The sequence below is a fragment of the Coregonus clupeaformis genome, chromosome 24, assembly GCF_020615455.1.
Source record: "Coregonus clupeaformis isolate EN_2021a chromosome 24, ASM2061545v1, whole genome shotgun sequence".
NCBI lineage: Eukaryota > Metazoa > Chordata > Actinopteri > Salmoniformes > Salmonidae > Coregonus > Coregonus clupeaformis.
In genome coordinates this window covers 10,254,927-10,277,470 of record NC_059215.1, presented here as the reverse complement: position 1 = coordinate 10,277,470, position 22,544 = coordinate 10,254,927, and the positions used below count along the sequence as shown (strand labels likewise).

The 22,544-nt window shown below is 44.4% G+C and overlaps 1 protein-coding gene across 1 annotated transcript in view; it reads left to right on the top strand.

Moving 5' to 3' along the window:
* LOC121537217 (membrane-associated guanylate kinase, WW and PDZ domain-containing protein 3-like) overlaps positions 1-22,332 on the top strand; it is a 46,384-nt gene extending 24,052 nt beyond the window's left edge. The window contains exons 8-16 of the mRNA XM_041844906.2: positions 2,308-3,052; positions 3,146-3,719; positions 3,841-3,904; positions 4,042-4,458; positions 18,671-18,871; positions 19,056-19,132; positions 19,288-19,434; positions 19,605-19,743; positions 20,480-22,332. Of these exons, the coding sequence (XP_041700840.1) occupies positions 2,308-3,052; positions 3,146-3,719; positions 3,841-3,904; positions 4,042-4,458; positions 18,671-18,871; positions 19,056-19,132; positions 19,288-19,434; positions 19,605-19,743; positions 20,480-20,748 (2,633 nt within the window). The 3' untranslated portion in view covers positions 20,749-22,332. The remainder of the gene's footprint in view (positions 1-2,307; positions 3,053-3,145; positions 3,720-3,840; positions 3,905-4,041; positions 4,459-18,670; positions 18,872-19,055; positions 19,133-19,287; positions 19,435-19,604; positions 19,744-20,479) is intronic.
* Positions 22,333-22,544: the final 212 nt, after the last annotated feature.

Here is a 22,544-nt window from a genome sequence, read left to right as displayed (position 1 = left end):
AACACACGTGCATACTGTATGTGCACACTAACACTCACTAACACCCACTAACACCACTAACACACACTAACACACACTAATATACACAAGCCTACCAGACGAGCTAAACCACTTCTATGCTCGCTTCGAGGCAAGCAACACTGAAGCATGCATGAGAGCACCAGCTGTTCCGGACGACTATGTGATCACGCTCTCCGTAGCCGATGTGAGTAAGACTTTTAAGCAGGTCAACATTCACAAGGCCGCAGGGCCAGACGGATTACCAGGACGTGTACTCCGAGCATGTGCTGACCAACTGGCAAGTGTCTTCACTGACATTTTCAACATGTCCCTGACTGAGTCTGTAATACCAACATGTTTCAAGCAGACCACCATAGTCCCCGTGCCCAAGAACTCTAAGATAACCTGCCTAAATGACTACCGACCCGTAGCACTGACGTCTGTAGCCATGAAGTGCTTTGAAAGACTGGTCATGGCTCACATCAACAGCATAATCCCAGAAACCCTAGACCCACTCCAATTTGCATACCGCCCCAACAGATCCACAGATGATGCAATCTCTATCGCACTCCACACTGCCCTTTCCCACCTGGACAAGAGGAACACCTACGTGAGAATGCTATTCATTGACTACAGCTCAGCATTCAACACCATAGTGCCCTCTAAGCTCATCACTAAGCTAAGGATCCTGGGACTAAACACCTCCCTCTGCAACTGGATCCTGGACTTCCTGACGGGCCGCCCCCAGGTGGTAAGGGTAGGTAACAACACATCTGCCACACTGATCCTCAACACGGGGGCCCCTCAGGGGTGCGTGCTCAGTCCCCTCCTGTACTCTCTGTTCACCCATGACTGCATGGCCAGGCACGACTCCAACACCATCATTAAGTTTGCCGACGACACAACAGTGGTAGGCCTGATCACCGACAACGATGAGACAGCCTATAGGGAGGAGGTCAGAGATCTGGCCGTGTGGTGCCAGGACAACAACCTCTCCCTCAACGTGACCAAGACAAAGGAGATGATTGTGGACTACAGGAAAAAAAAGAGGACTGAGCACGCCCCCATTCTCATCGACGGGCTGTAGTGGAACAGGTTGAGAGCTTCAAGTTCCTTGGTGTCCACATCACCAACGAACTATCATGGTCCAAACACACCAAGACAGTCGTGAAGAGGGCACGACAAAGCCTATTCCCCTCAGGAGACTAAAAAGATTTGGCATGGGTCCTCAGATCCTCAAAAAATTCTACAGCTGCACCATCGAGAGCATCCTGACTGGTTGCATCACCGCCTGGTATGGCAACTGCTTGGCCTCTGACCGCAAGGCACTACAGAGGGTAGTGCGTACGGCCCAGTACATCACTGGGGCAAAGCTCCCTGCCATCCAGGACCTCTATACCAGGCGGTGTCAGAGGAAGGCCCTCAAAATTGTCAAAGACTCCAGCCACCCTAGTCATAGACTGTTCTCTCTGCTACCGCACGGCAAGCGGTACCGGAGTGCCAAGTCTAGGTCCAAAAGACTTCTCAACAGCTTCTACCCCCAAGCCATAAGACTCCTGAACAGCTAATCATGGCTACCCGGACTATTTGCACTGCCCCCACCCCATCCTTTTTACGCTGCTGCTACTCTGTTAAGTATTTATGCATAGTCACTTTAACTCTACCCACATGTACATATTACCTCAACTACCTCAACTAGCCGGTGCCCCCGCACATTGACTATGCAACGGTACCCCCCTGTATATATAGCCTCCCTACTGTCACTTTATTTTACTGTATATATAGCCTCCCTACTGTCACTTTATTTTACTTCTGCTCTTTTTTTCTCAACACTTTTTTGTTGTTGTTTTATTCTTACTTTTTTGTTTAAAATAAATGCACTGTTGGTTAAGGGCTGTAAGTAAGCATTTCACTGTAATGTCTGCACCTGTTGTATTCGGCGCATGTGACCAATAAAATTTGATTTGATTTGATAATAGACACTAACACCCACTAATAGACACTAACACACACTAACACCCACTAATACAGACTGTGAAACCTGTCACAAGCACCCAGAGTTGAGCATTTTAGAAGGGTGGGATACAGTTAATATATTGTGTAATAGTAGAGGGATTAGTTGGTATGGTTACATTTCACACACACCCACACAAAGATAGCATAGCATTTATGAACTAGAACTACAATGTCCCTCAAACAATTTGCAAATAGATGATGTGATGTTCTGTATGTAGGTTTTAAAGGTATACTAATGCTGTGGGATAACTGAACCAGAACCCTTTCAACCCATCCTCTCTGTCCCCACAGCGGATATCCTGGTGTACATCAATGACGTCTGTGTCCTGGGAACGTCTCATAAAGAGGTGGTGGAGATGCTGAAGGCAGTGCCTGTGGGCCACAGTGTGGACGTGGTCCTCCGGAGGGGCTATCCCATGCTCTACAACCCAGACGGCTGCCTCAAGCAGCCCCATCCTGGGTCAACTGATGTCTGTGACCCCCTCCTCCCACCTACCACCACCCAGCCCCAGCCCTTACACCAGCGCCTCCCACGCCCATCCACAGCCCCAACCCAGACCCAGTATCTTAATCTCAATGGGGTCCTTTCTCACCACCATGACGTGGGTTATATGGGACCAGGAGTGGGGCCGGGACTGGATGCCAATGGGAATGCCACCTCCACAGCTACCCGACCGCCACCCTCTTACAGACGCTCCAGCGGAAACCTTGCTCACTCCACGGCCCCTACACCACCCTCTTATAGAAGATCCAGTGGACATCGCTCTGACTCCACTGCCTATGATTCACCCTCGTACAGACGGTCTAGTGGGCACCCTGCTCACTCCGCTGAGCCAACCTCATACAGACGATCCAGGCGCCACCTATCTGAATCCACCTCCCCTACACCACCATCTTATAGAGGTTCCAGTGGCAGCATCACTCTCTCCATCCCCCCGGTCCGCCCACCCCGCTCCCTGAGGGGTCTCGCCCACCTGCAGGCTCCTGATAACTCCCAGAGTGACAGTGAGGTGGTCTCAGCCTTCGGCTCACACAGGTGACACACACACACACACAAAATGTAATTTACAGCTGTTTATCTCTCATGGAGAACAGTGACTATCTTTCTGTCTCTTTTCTTCCTCTGCAGGGCATCCATGATCCGTAACCACAACAATAACTCCCTCTCTACCCCCCCCCAGCCCCTGCGCTACAGAACCTCTAAGAGTGACCTGTCAAACACCGACCTGTCCACCTCCTCCACACTCCCTGTGTCCAGACTGCCCATGCCCCAGTCAGAGAGACCCCGTCTTTCAACCTCCCCAGGCGGGGGGGCGTACTCCCGCCTCATCAGGCCCCAGGCTTCTCTGCTGAGACCCCCTCCCACCCCCGACAGCCCACAAATCGGCTTCAACGGCTTCCATGGCAACACCAGTGGCAGTGGCAGCCCCAGAAGCATATCGTCTCCGGGGGTGATGAGCCTGTGCAGCGGAGTTGGGGTCGAAGGAGTTGGGGTTGGAGGTGGAGGGGAGCTGGTGCCTGTGGCCCTGGCTCAGTGTGAGGGGGGAGGAGGTATGGGCTTCAGTGTGACGGCCGGGGGACAGGGAGGCAGGCTGGCCCTGGTCAAGAGGGTCTGGGATAGGAGGCAGTGCTCCTCCCTACAGCCAGGGGATGCCATCATGAAGATCAACGGAGCAGACGTCCAGAGTCTCAGCTTTGCACAGGTACTGAGGAGGGAAAAGAGGAGAGAAAGAAGATAAGGAAAGAGATGGAGAATACATACGTTTAGGGAAAGTTAAATCAGAGATACTAAAGTGATACTTTTCCTTCTGGTTTTCCCTCCAGATACAACGAGTTCTCCAGGAATACACCAAACAAGGAGAAGTTATCCTATTGGTTCACAGAGGTGGTAAGAACATTAGCTACTTTCCTGCAAACGTGTTTTTAGGAGTTTTTATTTACTGTATTCATTACACTGTTTCTCAGTGATGAATAAAACCAACAACAAAAAAATGTGTCTTTAGTGATGTTATTCCCCTTCTTCAGGTTTCCACCATTCTTCCGTCTCCCCCAACTCTATGCGGAGAGGCCCTTCACCACTCCTTCGCCCCCCTCCTTCACCTGTGGCCTCAGACAAGAACCTGTCGCCCCCTGCAGAAGTCCTGATCCCACCCCATCCCACCTCCACCCCTCCTCCCCCTCCCCCAGCCATGGTGCGCTCCTCTCTGGTCCAGAGCACCAGTTTCCTGGAGTCAGTCCCAGTCACCCTCCCCATGGCGCCCAATGACTGGCTGAACGCGGGCATGACGTATGAGGGGGACAGGGGGGTGGTGGTCCCAGGACCAGGGCAGGAGGAATTGGGACGGAACCGTGTGCCCCGGGGGTTCGACGTGGAGCTGAGAAGGAAGCCGGGAGAGGGGTTCGGATTTGTCATCGCTTCACATGATGTAGAGAAGGGGAAAGGTGAGAACTAATTGATTTGTAGCAGAGCACATTTCATTTTACATCTTCTTATTGATTGGATTGATGACTTTCGCTTTCCCTCGCTTGAAAGTCGTGAGGTATTATATTAGAGTTACTGCAGAAAATAGGAAGCATAACTTTTTAGACCAAATCCCTTATCTTGTCCCCAACAAATGTCAACGGCAGTCATCACCCAGTGAAAAGTTGGCGTTTCGCATGAAGAGAAAGGCTTCCTAACTGGACATACTGTTCTGTAGTTTGATGAATAAATGATTATGGCTGCATGACAGTCACGGAGTCATGATGATGAGTCATAGGTCTCTGTCACTTAAAGACAGACCCCCCCTGCCCATGATGACATCATCCTGCGCATTGCTCATGATCTTTTTAGTGTTTCAGCCAGCGCTCCAGATACTATGGAGTCATAAAACACAAAAACAGTCCAATGACAGCATTTATTGCACTGCATTTATCCCATTTCCCTTCCCTTCCCCATTATGCTAAAGCTGGGATTTTTATTTATTTATTTTATTTCACCTTTATTTAACCAGGTAAGCCAGTTGAGAACAAGTTCTCATTTACAACTGTGACCTGGCCAAGATAAAGCAAAGCAGTGCGATAAAAACAACAACACAGAGTTACATATGGGGTAAAACAAAACATAAAGTCAAAAATACAACAGAAAATATATATACAGTGTGTGCAAATGTAGCAAGTTATGGAGGTAAGGCAATAAATAGGCCATAGTGCAAAATAATTACAATTAGTATTAACACTGGAATGATGCAAGAGATGATGTGCAAATAGAGATACTGGGGTGCAAATGAGCAAAATAAATAACAATATGGGGATGAGGTAGTTGGGTGGGCTAATTTCAGATGGGCTGTGTACAGGTGCAGTGATCGGTAAGGTGCTCTGACAACTGATGCTTAAAGTTAGTGAGGGAGATAAGAGTCTCCAGCTTCAGAGATTTTTGCAGTTCGTTCCAGTCATTGGCAGCAGAGAACTGGAAGGAATGGCGGCCGAAGGAGGTGTTGGCTTTGGGGATGACCAGTGACATATACCTGCTGGAGCGCATACTATGGGTGGGTGTTGCTATGGTAACCAATGAGCTAAGATAAGGTGGGGATTTGCCTAGCAGTGATTTATAGATGGCCTGGAGCCAGTGGGTTTGGCGACGAATATGTAGTGAGGACCAGCCAACAAGAGCGTACAGGTCACAGTGGTGGGTAGTATATGGGGCTTTGGTGACAAAACGGATGGCACTGTGATAGACTACATCCAATTTGCTGAGTAGAGTGTTGGAAGCTATTTTGTAAATGACATCGCCAAAGTCAAGGATCGTTGGATAGTCAGTTTTACGAGGGCATGTTTAGCAGCATGAGTGAAGGAGGCTTTGTTTGCGAAATAGGAAGCCGATTCTAGATTTAACTTTGGGTTGGAGATGCTTAATGTGAGTCTGGAAGGAGAGTTTACAGTCTTACCAGACACCTAAGTATTTGTAGTTGTCCACATACTCTAGGTCAGACCCGTCGAGAGTAGTGATTCTAGTCGGGTGGGCGGGTGCCAGCAGCGTTCGATTGAAGAACATGCATTTAGTTTTACTAGTGTTTAAGAGCAGTTGGAGGCTACGGAAGGAGTGTTGTATGGCATTGAAGCTCGTTTGGAGGTTTGTTAACACAGTGTCCAATGAAGGGCCAGATGTATACAAAATGGTGTCGTCTGCGTAGAGGTGGATCTGAGAGTCACCAGCAGCAAGAGCGACATCATTGATATACACAGAGAAAAGAGTCGGCCCAAGAATTGAACCCTGTGGCACCCCCATAGAGACTGCCATAGGTCCAGATAACAGGCCCTCCGATTTGACACATTGAACTCTATCTGAGAAGTAGTTGGTGAACCAGGCGAGGCAGTCATTTGAGAAACCAAGGCTATTTAGTCTGCCAATAAGAATGCGATGGTTGACAGAGTCAAAAGCCTTGGCCAGGTCGATGAAAACGGCTGCACAGTACTGTCTATTATCGATTGCGGTTATAATATCGTTTAGGACCTTGAGCGTGGCTGAGGTGCACCCATGACCAGCCCGGATTGCATAGCGGAGAAGGTACGGTGTGATTCGAAATGATCGGTGATCTGTTTGTTAACTTGGCTTTCAAAAACTTTCGAAAGGCAGGGTAGGATGGATATAGGTCTGTAACAGGATCTTGTTATGCTGCTTCCTTCCTAGTGTTTGTGTGTGTGTGTGTGTTGAAGTGTTAAATTGTTGTTATAGGGTGTAATATTTTGTGTGGTGGTGCACATGTGTTCAAGTGCATTTGATGAATATGTACACTACCAGTCAAAAGTTTTAGAACACTTACTCATTCAAGGGTTTTCTTTATTTTTACAATGTTCTACATTGTAGAATAATAGTCAAGACATCACAACTATGAAATAACACATATGGAATCATGTAGTAACCAAAAAAGTGTTAAACAAATCAAAATATATTTTATATTTGAGATTCTTCAAAAAGCCACCTGTTTATAGAAATGCATTCCAGGTGACTACCTCATGAAGCTGGTTGAGAGAATGCCAAGAGTGTGCAAAGCTGTCATTAAAGCAAAGGGTGGATATTTGAAGAATCTCAAATATAAAATATATTTTTATTTGTTTAACACTTTTTTGGGTTACTACATGATTCCATATGTGTTATTTCATATTTTGATGTCTTGACTATTATTCTACAATGTAGAAAATTGTAAAAAATTAAGGAAAACCCTTGAATGAGTAGGTGTTCTAAAACTTTTGACCGGTAGTGTATGTGTGTGGGATTCGCATGTGTACTGTATACGCTATCCCTCGTGACAATCAATGGAATCAATAGTGAGATTATCCAGCGTGAAGCCCCATGCCACAGGGCTATTAGGAGCTAAGCCACACAGGTTTATATGTGTCAGTGCTCTTATCTAAATCAGCCTGTCAGCTCCATTTGCCTCCAACAGAATAACCTTTTGATGATAACATGCTGCTTTACACCGATACAGTCCTAATCCTGCTGTAACACTACAGTATACTGCACGTTACAGATGTAGGATCTTAATTTGACCTATATTGTGACAGCAAAATAATCCTGCAGCAACAGGATTTGAACGTTTAGTCCATAAAGTTGCTTGATCGGTGCTTAGGCTATTAGCTGGACAAAAGTAGGCTACATGAAAAGTGCAATACTGTTAATAAAACCGTGTGTTAGTGTGGGTTATCAGTGAATTTATGTAAATCGTGAAGCTCATCTGCATTTCCTGCGGTGCAAAATTCTCAGCAACATAAGTGATCAAATTAAGATCCTACACCTGTAACAGCACAATTAAGCTAGTTTGTGTTCTCATTACGGCTGTGAAGGGGGAAAACATCCCACCTGTTTAACTATTAGCTAGAGGGCATTAATGAAATACAGTATACCATCCATTCCATCCCACTGGGCACAGACGTCCATTCAACGTCTATTCCACGTTGGTTCAACGTAATTTCATTTAAATGTTGTGGAAACAACTTTGTTTGAACGCAGTTCAATTTGCTCTATGGGCAAAGCTAACATACATTAAAGTTGTCATAGCAAGATTAAGGTTGTAAATCCTTTGTTTTCTCGTCTCAACAGGACAAAGAATGTCTCTCTCCATTATCCTCTCTCACCCGTATTTCACCTCTGTCTTATCTCAATAACTACAGTCTCCATCTCCCTCACTCTCTCTCTCTCTCTCTTCCATAATCTATCCTTTTCTATATACCGCACTCTCCCTCTCTTTCTCTCTACACCCCTTCTCTCTGCAGTGAAAGGATTCAGTCTGGTTTCTCTAAAGATTAAAATCCCCCCCCCCTTCCCTCTCTCACTCTCTCTTTCTCTCTCCTCTCTCTCGCTCTCCATCTCTCTCTCTCTCTCTGAATTGCTTTAGTGAGACGCTACACTGAACCAGAGCAACAGCAGGGACATGTTTTAGTTAATAGTTTTTTTATTGATCTGACTCCCATCCATTTACATCTAAGCATCTCCAGGCTGTTTTGTTGGAATTCAGGATTTTTTGTGCTACGTATGTTTTTCAAAGAGCCATGTTGGAAAGACTACAGTCTGCTTTGAAAACTGTCAAGGACTCCAAACGTAATTATGTTGTGTAGTTTAATTTAATGCACTGTTTTATAGCTTTAATGCACTGTTAGATATCTTTGGGATAGTGGTGGTATTTATATGTGCGTGTTTTGACTTTATGGTTTCTGGTTGAATGCTGTCTGTCTAAGTTTGATGCTTTGTGTGAGTTATGACACTGTGTGAGTATGTGTGTGTTTGTGCATACGTGTGTGTTTGCGTGCATGTGTGTATGTGTGTGTATGAGAATTTTGTTTAATTGAAATTAACATGACAGATTTGCATCAAAGCTGTCAATTAGTTCAACATCTGCAATATGTTTCTCATCCTTTGTGTCCTGGAGCACCATTGGAGTTTGAGTCATTCATGGCCTGAGGTGTACTGTAAGCAGTTAACAGTTGTTGTACTGTAGCTGTGGATGTAATCCTACAAGTGGTAATAGTAGTGGTAAAAGTACCAGCAGTACTTGAAGCAGTAGGGAGTGGCTGGAGTGGAGAGTGCGAGGTGGCTCGCTGATTGAAATGAGGTCGCTGATGTAGGTGTGGCTCAGTCCATTCAAGGCTTTAAATACAAGCATGACATTTTGAAGTCAATCCTGTAGTTGACCGGTAGCCAGTGGTGTTGGGCCAGGATCGGGGTGATGTGGTCTGACTTCTTGGTCCTGGTCAGGACCCTGGAAGCACTGTTCTGGATTAGTTGGAGCCTCTGTAGTGATTTGGCTGTGAGGCCCCCAAACAGTGCATCGATCCGAGAGAAGAGGAAGGCGTGAATGAGTTTCTCTGCATCTGGCTGGGAGAGTGATGGTATGACCCGGGCAATGTTTTTAGGATGAAAAATTATGTTTTAAATATTTTTTGTGTGGGCAACGAAGGACAGAGAAGAATCAAACTTGACTCCTAGGTTGGAGATGACAGAGGACAGGTAGATGGCCTGGCCGTTGATTGTAGGGCAGATGTTTCCAGCACTAGTGACCTGCTTGGGTGTCCCAATAAGCATAGCCTCAGTCTTACTACTGTTCAACTGGAGGAAGATCTCTTTCATCCATGCCCTGATGTCCTTTAGGCAACTGCTGAGTTTTGCCAGCGCAGAGATTATTTGGTGTTAATGTAGACCTGGGGATCATCAGCGTAGCAGTGGAAGTTGATGTCCGAGAGGGAGCATGTAAATTTTAAACAGGATAGGCCCGAGCACTGACCCCTGTGGGACACCGCATGTGACTGCAGACTCCTCCGATCTGGACTCTCCAATAGTGATGTATTGCCTCTTATTGGAGAGGCAGGAGGAGAACCAGTTCAGAGCTGTTCCAGAGACAGCAGTTTGCTCACTGAGACACTGCAGGAGGAAGATGTGTTCTACGGTGTCAAAAGCAGAACTGAGATCTAAGAGGAGGAGGATGCTGGGAGATCCAGAATCAGCAGCCATCAGTATGTCGTTATGAACTTCAACCAGAGCTGTTTTGGTGCTGTGCAGACTGGAAAACCTTGTACAACTGATTAGATGACAGATGCGATTGAAGCTGGTATGCAACCACTTTCTCCAGTACTTTTGATAGGAAGGGAAGGTTGGAGATGGGCATGTAGTTGGATAGGATGTCCTGGTTCTGTCCTAGTAGTAGTAAAAGCACTAGTAATTGCAACAGGAGTGGTAGTGTTAGCAGTGTGACAGTGGGAGCTTAGGTAGCAGTCAGCAGGTATGTTTGTAGTACTGTCTGTAGTAATGGCAGTAGCATTTATCATGCTAGTTTTATCAGCAGTTGTGCTAATATCATTAGCATGCATGTACCGTGTCCATTGCTTCTCCTGGCTTTAACACATTTACTGTATCTGCAGCCTTCTGTGATGGAAGGAAACCCAGAGTGTACCCAGATATGGAGAGGGAACAGTCCTTTGACTGTGAATTAGACTCTGGTTTGTTAGATTATCATACGGATGTCATCCTCAGCACACCACATCTGCCAGACAATCATAGTCTGGGTTTACAGTCTTATTGATACAACAGTAACAATGGAACAAATAGGAAACCAGCAAGTACAGTAGCTACAATACTGTATGTTTTTCATCCTAAGACTAGGAAGAGGGAATGGGCCACAGTGTAGGATATCTGATGAACGAGTGTCTGTCTCTGGGTGTTGATGTTGTCTGATGGGTTATATAATGATGATGGAAACACAGGACAGACAGCTGTCACCACACACAGCCCAGTACACCTAGGAGAGATAAAGCCTTAGAGAGACGGGGGAGGCAGACCCATGGGTGTTACTGTATGGCAGGGGGACAGGGACAGGGAGAGACATGGAGGAACGAGAGAGGAGGGATAGAGAGAAAGAGAGAAAGAGAGGAGGGAGAGAGGAGGGATAGAGAGAAAGGGAGGAGGGAGAGAGAGAGAGAGAGAACGGGATGAGGGAGAGAGGAGGGATACAGAGAAAGGGATGAGGGAGAGAGGAGGGATAGAGAGAAAGGGATGAGGGAGAGAGGAGGGATACAGAGAAAGGGATGAGGGAGAGAGGAGGTATAAAAAGAAAGGGAGGAGGGAGAGAGGAGGGATGCAGAGAAAGGGATGAGGAAGAGAGGAGGTATAGAGAGAAATGGAGGAGGGAGAGAGGAGGGATAGAGAGAAAGGGATGAGGGAGAGACGAGGTATAGAGAGAAAGGGATGAGGGAGAGAGGAGGGATAGAGAGGAGGGATAGAGAGAAAGGGATGAGGGAGAGAGGAGGGATAGAGAGGAGGGATGGAGAGAAAGGGATGAGGGAGAGAGGATGGATAGAGAGAAAGGGATGAGGGAGAGAGGAGGGATGGAGAGAAAGGGATGAGGGAGAGAGGATGGATAGAGAGAAAGGGATGAGGGAGAGAGGAGGGATGGAGAGAAAGGGATGAGAGAGAGAGGAGGGATGGAGAGAAAGGGATGAGGGAGAGAGGAGGGATAGAGAGAAAGGGATGAGGGAAGGAGGTTGACAGATGGAGGAAGATCAATCTGAAGGAAAGTCCTGTAAGAAGCTTTTAGCTGAGTTAGTTTAATAGATGTATGAATGAAGCCACTGGATTCATTTTCTTAATTTCAGTGAATTTGTGCATCACACTTTTTAAAGATATTGCTTCACTTTTTAGGGTTGAGATAACTTTTTCATGGAAACAGACATTACATTTTATAACAGTCCATTTTCCATGTCAATCCTCACTTATGATCTAACACAGTGTTTCCCAACTCTGGTCCTCCATTACCCCCAACAGTACACAGTTTCGTTGTAGCCCTTGACAAATACACCTCATTCAACTCATTGAGGGCTTGATGATTAGTTGACAAGTTGAATCAGGTGTGCTTGTCCAGGGTTACAATAACAATGTGTACGGTTCTCTAGCAAACTAGTAAGATTGTCTCACCCAATGTTCAAGAAGGGACTTTTTCCCTTTATTCAGATTACAACCCCTCACTTTCAGGTATTTGAAAAGGAAATAATCTCCCAAATATCACTATTTCTAAAACAAGCCATAGAAAGTTGGTTGCAATTTCAATTTAATCCTCCAGAAATGACAGAACAAATATTGCAACAAATATTGTCGTTAAACTCAAATATACTAATTGATAAAAAACCGTTCTTTTTTGTGAAATTTTAAAAAAAAGGTATAATCTTCGTAAATGATATTATCGGTAGGAATGGTGGAGTTATGTCACACATGCAGCTAACAAAAACATATGGAAATGTCTGCTCTACCCAAAATTACAACCAAATAATTGCAGCATTACCGCAAAAATGGAAGAGGAAAGTGGAAGGAGGAAAAAGTAAGGAATTTGTCTGTCGGCCTAGCATTAAAGAACATAATTGGTTAAAGAAAATTGTGATAAATAAAAAAGTTTACCAGTTTCATTTAAGGACCAAAAGATTGACAGCCGTCCCATATAGATTGCAAAATAGTTGGGAAGAGATTTTTGACGTACCGATTCCATGGCATAGTGTTTATGAACTGATACGGAAAACGACGCCGGATTCAAAAATTCTTGCTACCAATAGAATGTTATTTGTATGGGGGATACAATCTTCCCAGCTCTACAGATATGGCTGTGAAGAGACAGAATCATTAGATCATTTGTTTTGGTACTGTCCATTTGTAGCTTGTTTCTGGACACAGGTCCAGGAATGGCTGAAGGATTGCAATATTTGCATGGAGCTGACCCTGCAGATAGCACTACTGGGTGATCTGAAAAGTCATAGTCAATCGATCAATAATATAATAATACTTTTAGCAAAAATGTTTATTTTCAATTCACAATCTGTAGAAACAATGAGAATAGAAAGGTTCAGAACTTTTGTAAAAAACACAGTACAGTTAAAAAATATATGGCAAATAGAAATCCAATATGGATGGTGTTAAGAGATAGATGGGAGGTGTTGAATGGAGCTGAAGGATGGGACTAATAACAACAACTAATAACAACAAGATAACTAGTGTAAGACATGCTGTGTCCATAATAAGTATATAGGTTATATATTGTGAGCTTTTGTGAAAGAGCACAGTTAGATAGATATGGCATATAGAAGCATACCAGATGGACATCATGAAAATGATCGGAGGAAGTTCAGGGGTAAAAACAAACAAAATATAATTATTGACTGGGTCCATAAAATGTATATAGTATGTATAAGTATGAAGTAGAGGCCTAAGCATTGTTGTTCACTAGTTTACTCCAATTAGGGAAGGGATGGTGGGGTTGGAAAGTAATAAAGGGAAATATATATATATATATTTAAAGGATGTGTATGTATATATGTATGTATGTATATGCGTATATGTATGTATGTGTATGTATATATATATATATATACAGTGGGGAGAACAAGTATTTGATACACTGCCGATTTTGCAGGTTTTCCTACTTACAAAGCATGTAGAGGTCTGTAATTTTTATCATAGGTACACTTCAACTGTGAGAGACAGAATCTAAAACAAAAATCCAGAAAATCACATTGTATGATTTTTAAGTAATTAATTTGCATTTTATTGCATGATATAAGTATTTGATACATCAGAAAAGCAGAACTTAATATTTGGTACAGAAACCTTTGTTTGCAATTACAGAGGTCATACGTTTCCTGTAGGTCTTGACCAGGTTTGCACACACTGCAGCAGGGATTTTGGCCCACTCCTCCATACAGACCTTCTCCAGATCCTTCAGGTTTCGGGGCTGTCGCTATGCAATACGGACTTTCAGCTTCCTCCAAATATTTTCTATTGGGTTCAGGTCTGGAGACTGGCTAGGCCACTCCAGGACCTTGAGATGCTTCTTACGGAGCCACTCCTTAGTTGCCCTGGCTGTGTGTTTCGGGTCATTGTCATGCTGGAAGACCCAGCCACGACCCATCTTCAATGCTCTTACTGAGGGAAGGAGGTTGTTGGCCAAGATCTCGCGATACATGGCCCCATCCATCCTCCCCTCAATATGGTGCAGTCGTCCTGTCCCCTTTGCAGAAAAGCATCCCCAAAGAATGATGTTTCCACCTCCATGCTTCACGGTTGGGATGGTGTTCTTGGGGTTGTACTCATCCTTCTTCTTCCTCCAAACACGGCGAGTGGAGTTTAGACCAAAAACCTCTATTTTTGTCTCATCAGACCACATGACCTTCTCCCATTCCTCCTCTGGATCATCCAGATGGTCATTGGCAAACTTCAGACGGGCCTGGACATGCGCTGGCTTGAGCAGGGGGACCTTGCATGCGCTGCATGATTTTAATCCATGACGGCGTAGTGTGTTACTAATGGTTTTCTTTGAGACTGTGTTCCCAGCTCTCTTCAGGTCATTGACCAGGTCCTGCCGTGTAGTTCTGGGCTGATCCCTCACCTTCCTCATGATCATTGATGCCCCACGAGGTGAGATCTTGCATGGAGCCCCAGACCAAGTGTGATTGACCGTCGTCTTGAACTTCTTACATTTTCTAATAATTGTGCCAACAGTTGTTGCCTTCTCACCAAGCTGCTTGCCTATTGTCCTGTAGCCCATCCCAGCCTTGTGCAGGTCTACAATTGTATCCCTGATGTCCTTACACAGCTCTCTGGTCTTGGCCATTGTGGAGAGGTTGGAGTCTGTTTGATTGAGTGTGTGGACAGGTGTCTTTTATACAGGTAATGAGTTCAAACAGGTGCAGTTAATACAGGTAATGAGTGGAGAACAGGAGGGCTTCTTAAAGAAAAACTAACAGGTCTGTGAGAGCCGGAATTCTTACTGGTTGGTAGGTGATCAAATACATATGTCATGCAATAAAATTGAAATTAATTACTTAAAAATCATACAATGTGATTTTCTGGATTTTTGTTTTAGATTCCGTCTCTCACAGTTGAAGTGTACCTATGATAAAAATTACAGACCTCTACATGCTTTGTAAGTAGGAAAACCTGCAAAATCGGCAGTGTATCAAATACTTGTTCTCCCCACTGTATATGCGAGAAGAAAAAGAAAAAAAAACATACAGTGAGGGAAAAAAGTATTTGATCCCCTGCTGATTTTGTACGTTTGCCCACTGACAAAGAAATGATCAGTCTATCATTTTAATGGTAGGTTTATTTGAACAGTGAGAGACAGAATAACAACAAAGAAATCCAGAAAAACGCATGTCAAAAATGTTATAAATTGATTTGCATTTTAATGAGGGAAATAAGTATTTGACCCCCTCTCAATCAGAAAGATTTCTGGCTCCCAGGTGTCTTTTATACAGGTAACGAGCTGAGATTAGGAGCACACTCTTAAAGGGAGTGCTCCTAATCTCAGTTTGTTACCTGTATAAAAGACACCTGTCCACAGAAGCAATCAATCAATCAGATTCCAAACTCTCCACCATGGCCAAGACCAAAGAGCTCTCCAAGGATGTCAGGGACAATATTGTAGACCTACACAAGGCTGGAATGGGCTACAAGACCATCGCCAAGCAGCTTGGTGAGAAGGTGACAACAGTTGGTGCGATTATTCGCAAATGGAAGAAACACAAAAGAACTGTCAATCTCCCTCGGCCTGGGGCTCCATGCAAGATCTCACCTCATGGAGTTGCAATGATCATGTGAGGAATCAGCCCAGAACTACACAGGAGGATATTGTCAATGATCTCAAGGCAGCTGGGACCACAGTCACCAAGAAAACAATTGGTAACACACTACGCCGTGAACGACTGAAATCCTGTATCGCCCGCAAGGTCCCCCTGCTCAAGAAAGAACATATACAGGCCCGTCTGAAGTTTGCCAATGAACATCTGAATGATTCAGAGGAGAACTGGGTGAAAGTGTTGTGGTCAGATGAGACCAAAATCGAGCTCTTTGGCATCAACTCAACTCACCGTGTTTGGAGGAGGAGGAATGCTGCCTATGACTCCAAGAACACCATCCCCACCGTCAAACATGGAGGTGGAAACATTATGCTTTGGGGGTGTTTTTCTGCTAAGGGGACAGGACAACTTCACTGCATCAAAGGGACGATGGACGGGGCCATGTACCGTCAAATCTTGGGTGAGAACCTCCTTCCCTCAGCCAGGGCATTGAAAATGGGTCGTGGATGGCTATTCCAGCATGACAATGACCCAAAACACACGGCCAAGGCAACAAAGGAGTGGCTCAAGAAGAAGCACATTAAGGTCCTGGAGTGGCCTAGCCAGTCTCCAGACCTTAATCCCATAGAAAATCTGTGGAGGTGAGCTGAAGGTTCGAGTTGCCAAACGTCAGGCTCGAAACCTTAATGACTTGGAGAAGATCTGCAAAGAGGAGTGGGACAAAATCCCTCCTGAGATGTGTGCAAACCTGGTGGCCAACTACAAGAAACGTCTGACCTTTGTGATTGCCAACAAGGGTTTTGCCACCAAGTACTAAGTCATGTTTTGCAGAGGGGTCAAATACTTATTTCCCTCATTAAAATGCAAATCAATTTATAACATTTTTGACATGCGTTTTTCTGGATTTTTATTTATTTATTCTGTCTCTCACTGTTCAAGTAAACCTACCATTAAAATTATAGACTGATCATGTCTTTGTCAGTGGGCAAACGTACAAAATCAGCAGGGGATCAAATACTTTTTTCCCTCACTGTATGTGGGATTGGAAGTGATGCAGACAATTACATTGATGGAAGTTACAATCTATCTGCAATATTAAAGCTGATCTAACCCCTAAAAAAAAAAAAAGTGTACTGTTGGGGGTACTCGAGGACCAGAGTTGGGAAACACTGATCTAACAGTTTGTCAGAGAAGCACACACACAAAAACAAACTCACACACACACACCATTTTTCACCTTAGCTGCCCTCTGTGTGGCTGATGTTGTGCATGACAGAGAGGGTGAGTCAGTGTGAGTGATGTTTTGTACGCTGTGGGGGGAAGGTTGGGTAAGTTTGGACAGTGTTCTTCTCAGTCAGGGAAAATGTCAAGCAAGCACAATCATCAAAGACTGAATATAGTGTGTGCATGTATGAAAGAGAGAGTGTGTTTTAATAGGTCAGTATAGACCAGGTAACTGTCAGTGTCCTTTGCTAAAGGTAGGCTAATTATGCAGAATGTAAGCAATTTTTTTGCTTACAGTTTAGAAAAGGACTTTAAGGACTGTAGTATTGGAATAGAGAGATGGACAGAGGAAATGATTACCTTATGTATAGAGTTTATAGATACAGTATCAGAGTCAACCATTCTTTGCTTGTCGCTGGTACTAAGAAAAGGTTGAAAAACACAGTTAGAATACATGTCATATTTGAAAATGTCATATCAATAAGGGCAGAAAATGGTCCTTGTTGTGTTGGGGGATGGAGGGATGGACTGATTGATGGGGGGATGAAGGAGGACAAGTTTTGGAAATGGAAAGAGAGAGAGAAAGGAAGAGAGAGAGGGTCTCGACTAAGTGCAGTCATTTATTAAATAATCCTGCCAAAAACAGCCTAGGTTTAATTACAGCTTGTTTTGAGGGATTCTGGCACAAACCAGGATGATTTAGAACTTCTCTCTCCGTTCCTTCTCTAAGATGACCTTACTCATTAGTTCTTCACCATGATTTTTAAAGAGTTGTTCTAATTAGCAACAAACTATAATGAAAATAAAAGTATTGGGGAGAAACAGGGAAGTTTCAGTCTATTGAGATAAGTGTTTAACCTTAAAAAATGTATCTTGTTAAAACGTTCAAGTATCTACTGCAGCATTGTACTTCAACCAATGGTTTGGTGTCTGAGGTTTGAGATACACATGTTTTTCTGTGACGCTGTACCGATCCAGGACTAATTAGGGGTTGATGAGAAGGTTTTAATGTGGAACTTCAATACCTGTCTCTCTCTCTCCCTCTCTCCTCTCGCTCTCTCTCTCTCTCTCTCTCTCTCTCTCTCCTCTCTCTCGCTCTCTCTCTCTCGCTCTCTCTGTCTCTCTCTCTCTCTCTCTCTCTCTCTCTCTCTCTCTCTCTCTCTCTCTCTCTCTCTCTCTCGCTCTCTCTCTCTCTCTCTCGCTCTCTCCTCGCTCTCTCTCCCTCCTCTCTCTCTCTCTCTCTCTCTCTCCTCTCGCTCTCCCCTCTCTCCCTCTCTCTCGCTCTCTCTCTCTCTCTCTCTCTCTCTCTCTCTCTCTCCCTCTCTCTCTCTCTCTCTCTCTCTCTCTCTCTCTCTCTCTCTCTCCTCTCTCTCTCTCTCTCCTCTCGCTCTTCTCTCTCTCTCTCGCTCTTCTCGCCCTCTCTCTCTCTCTCTCTCCCCTCTCCCTCTCTCTTCACTCTCTCTCTCTCTCTCTCTCTCTCTCTTCTCTCTCTCGCTCTCTCTCTCTCTCTCGCTCTCTCTCTCTCTCTCTCTCTCTCTCTCTCTCTCTCTCTCGTCTTCTCTCTCTCCTCTCTCGCTTTCTCTCTCCTCTGCTCTCTCTCTCTCTCTCTCTCTCTCTCTCTCGCTCTCTCGTACATACAACAACGATGGTCCAATAAGACAGGAATATAGTAGACTGTTAGTAATAATAATAATAATAATAATGTTAATAATTTTACCACAAATAACAATTGTTATTGTTATTCTCTCTCTCTCTCTCTCTCTCTCTCTCTCTCTCTCTCTCTCTCTCTCTCTCTCTCTCTCTCTCTCTCTCTCTCTCTCTCTCTCTCTCTCTCTCTCTCCAGCTGCCTCCCTCCTCCCTCACCGGTTCATGACGGTGCGTCGGGGCAGTCCTGCGGCGAGGAGCGGTCAGATACGGCCCGGTGACCGGTTGGAGGCGGTTAAGGGGCATTCTGTGGTGACCCTTCCACACCGGGAGCTCGCCCAAATCCTCCGCAGAGCTGGAAACACCCTATGCCTCACCATCATCCCCCGTCCTAGCACCTGTGAGCATAGAGAATTACACACAATGTTATACACACACACATTTCCAAAAACACAATAAAAACAGAAATGCACACAATCCACTTGCTCAGAGGATAGCTAAGACACTATGCATCTCCCCTCTGTCCTGAAGTGTTAACTTCTTGTACCTATCGATGTTAACCACTCTCCCTTCTCTCTTCCCAGACTCCTCCAGCCTATCAGAGACCACAGATTATGAGCCCAATTACACAAGCAGGAAAGGTCACAGGTCACGACCCAAAGTGAGGAAAGCAGTCATCCATTATGTTTGTGCCAATGATCTACACCTTTTTAAGAGTATGCCCAAATACATCTGCAAAACACTGAAATGTATTTTCCACTTTAAGTTTAGATCTAGATCTCATTCTCTCCGTCTCTCCCTCCATGTTTCTTATAGCATGACTCTAGGTATTACAGTGTGGATCTAGACCGCGGGCAGACAGGGTTTGGGTTCAGCCTGCGTGGGGGCAGTGAGTACAACATGGGTCTGTATGTATTGGGACTGATGGAGGGGGGACCTGCCTCATGCAGCCACAAAATACAGGTGAGTGTATTGTGTACCTCTTTAAAGAATGGGGTGTCTAATATTTCACTGTAAAACTGTAAGTTATCTCAACTCAGGAAATCAAGTTTAGTTGACAAAACATGATATTACGTACATTATGAGATACTATTTCATACAACAACTGACTATGCTGTCACTGTGTACTGTAGGTGAGTGACCAGTTGGTGGAGATCAACGGGGACAGCACAGCAGGGATGAGCCACGGCCAGGCGGTAGAGCAGATACGCAGGGGAGGACACCGCATATACCTGGTGCTAAAGAAAGGCAATGGATACGTCCCTGACTACGGTAAGTCTCCGAAAAAGACGGGGGGTAGAAACACTGTAAAACCCCAGAGACACTCCTCCTACTGCGCAAACTGTCACTCAGTTTCACTTGATTTTAAGAGACAAGGTGAGAGAAAATAATAGGTGGGATGAGGACTGAGGATAAGGTGGCGATAGACTAGAGAGAATCAGGACATTCAACTGAGCATAGCCACTAGAGAATCCTCCTCAAACTGTCAAAACTTCTGTTGTTTATCTCTCTTGGGTGTATAATATTTATCTTGGTTGTATAATAACTCTCTTGGGTGTATAATATCTCTGTTGGGTGTATAATATCTCTCTTGGGTGTAATATCTGTCTTGGGTGTATAATATCTCTCTTTGGTGTATAATATCTCTCTTGGGTGTATAATATCTCTCTTGGGTGTATAATATCTCTTTGGTGTATAATATCTCTCTTGGGTGTATAATATCTCTCTTTGGTGTATAATATCTCTCTTGGGTGTATAATATATCTCTTTGGTGTATAACCTCTAAATTACTAACACCACTTTTCTTGTTTCTCTTTTTGGGGCTTTGCTTCCTTCTATTATTTCACATTTTCTTGTGATTCCTTCTTTGGACTCTCCATCTCTCAACTTCTATCTTACCTTCACCACCACGTTTGCCCTTGCTCTCTCTTTATTTATTGTCTTCTTTCCCTTTTTCATTTTACTCTTCTTCTTTTCCCTTCCTTCACTTCTCGTCTCTCCCTCTCAGTGGAGCTGTCCAGTCTGTCTCTATGTATGACCAACTCCAAGCTAGGCGAGCCTTGCTTCTATGTCATCGGCCGGACAGAGAATACGCGGTTGGTGATCGTTCCTGTTAGTCTTTCATTTATTTGTCTCTCTACATTCCTCTTCTCCTCAATTCCTATGTTGTCTTTACTGTTGTCGTTGTTGAAAAAATATTATGTGTCACTGTACGTCGACACCCATCATGAGACCATGATCACCCACGTGCTGAAATCATATGTTGTATTGTCTTGAGACAGGGGTATAACTCGATGGGCTCTATTTCCGGCAGCCGTTAAGGCGGCGCTAGTGTCAAACGCACATCATGAGACCATGATCACCCACGTGCTGAAATCATATGTTGTATTGTCTTGAGACAGGGGTATAACTCGATGGGCTCTATTTCCGGCTGCCGTTAAGGCGGCGCTAGTGTCAAACGCACATCATGAGACCATGATCACCCACGTGCTGAAATCATATGTTGTATTGTCTTGAGACAGGGGTATAACTCGATGGGCTCTATTTCCGGCTGCCGTTAAGGCGGCGCTAGTGTCAAACGCACATCATGAGACCATGATCACCCACGTGCTGAAATCATATGTTGTATTGTCTTGAGACAGGGGTATAACTCGATGGGCTCTATTTCCGGCTGCCGTTAAGGCGGCGCTAGTGTCAAACGCACGTTAGTTTGCAATTTCGTCATGTCAAAACTGGCATTTTCCAGCCCTAACGCCAGGTTTGGCAATTTACCGCTCTTATATCAGCTCGCTTGCGCTCAGATGGGAGGGGTGGAAATATTTGACGTGTGTCCTTAAAAACATGATCCAAAGTGCTAATTTCAGGCAGCACTGATAGGGATATTTAAGACCAACCAAAATCTGGTTTTAGCGGTAACCCAGTTGGTTATGGCATTAATTTTAACAGCGGAAACGCAGCCTATCCAGCCGTGACGCACTCTGCCCATATGCGCATGGAACAAGAGTAGTCTAATATGCTTTTGGTGCCTGTATACTTCGTATTTAGAAACATACAAAAATAATGTGTTTTCCCATTTCGTTTTATTTTATTAAAATCCTAGCATAGCCTCGCCTCCACTCAATTAAGGTTTTTATTTTGTCTGCTCAGTGCAATCTCAAATAAAGGGTTTGGCTCCTGAGACCACTTGAAAAATCAATAGTAATCACCAACGTTTTTTTTAAATATCATGTTTGAAAGGAGTAAAACAGTGAGCTGACATTCCATTTGTATCTATGCATTGTAAGCAGGCCCATATTATTTTAGCCATGCAGGTCCCGTTTTGGATGTGCGTAAAACCCCCTCCAGGATGTAGGCTACGTGTCCATGCCCATCATGAAACAAGAGATGAGAACCTCAGTGAATACCGGTGAACCTTGTATTTAGAAGGTATCTGTAACCTGTAAAAATGGCTTGTTTTTCGTTTCATATGTTTAAAACTAAAGCCCTCCCTTAGGCCTACTATGTATTTTTTATCCTGGCGGTTTTATGATATCATTACATTTTACATTTATGGATTGTTGTTGTTGTTTTTAAAAAAACACTGCTTGTTTTTCGTTTAATTTTATTACAACCAAACTTATTAGAATGATTCACCTTCATGGTTTTATGGTGACAACGTCCGTGGTGCGCTTGCAATGCAACTTCTGGAGATGTGTGAATGCGATCTGATCGGTAAAATGGTTCCGATTATGTTCATAAAACATAGGCCCATTTGGGAGCAGTATAACAGTGAGTGGACATTCTCCCTTTCTATTTATATTGGATCTTTGTCCAGCTACTGTGAAAAGTTTAGATGTGTGTAAAACCCTCCATAGTCTGCGTTGTTTTATATGCCCACGGGGAGAAATTATGGTGCCTGTAAGTGTGACATAGCCTATTTAAAACAAGTTGTTGTTTCATTTTGTTTAGAATTTGCTCAGCCATAATGCAATTTACAGTAGGCCTAGCCCCTATATCAGTGTGAATGATATTGAAGCCATGCAATTACTTAGAACAATGAAAACTGCAAATGGGTTCAAGTTAACATATTTAAC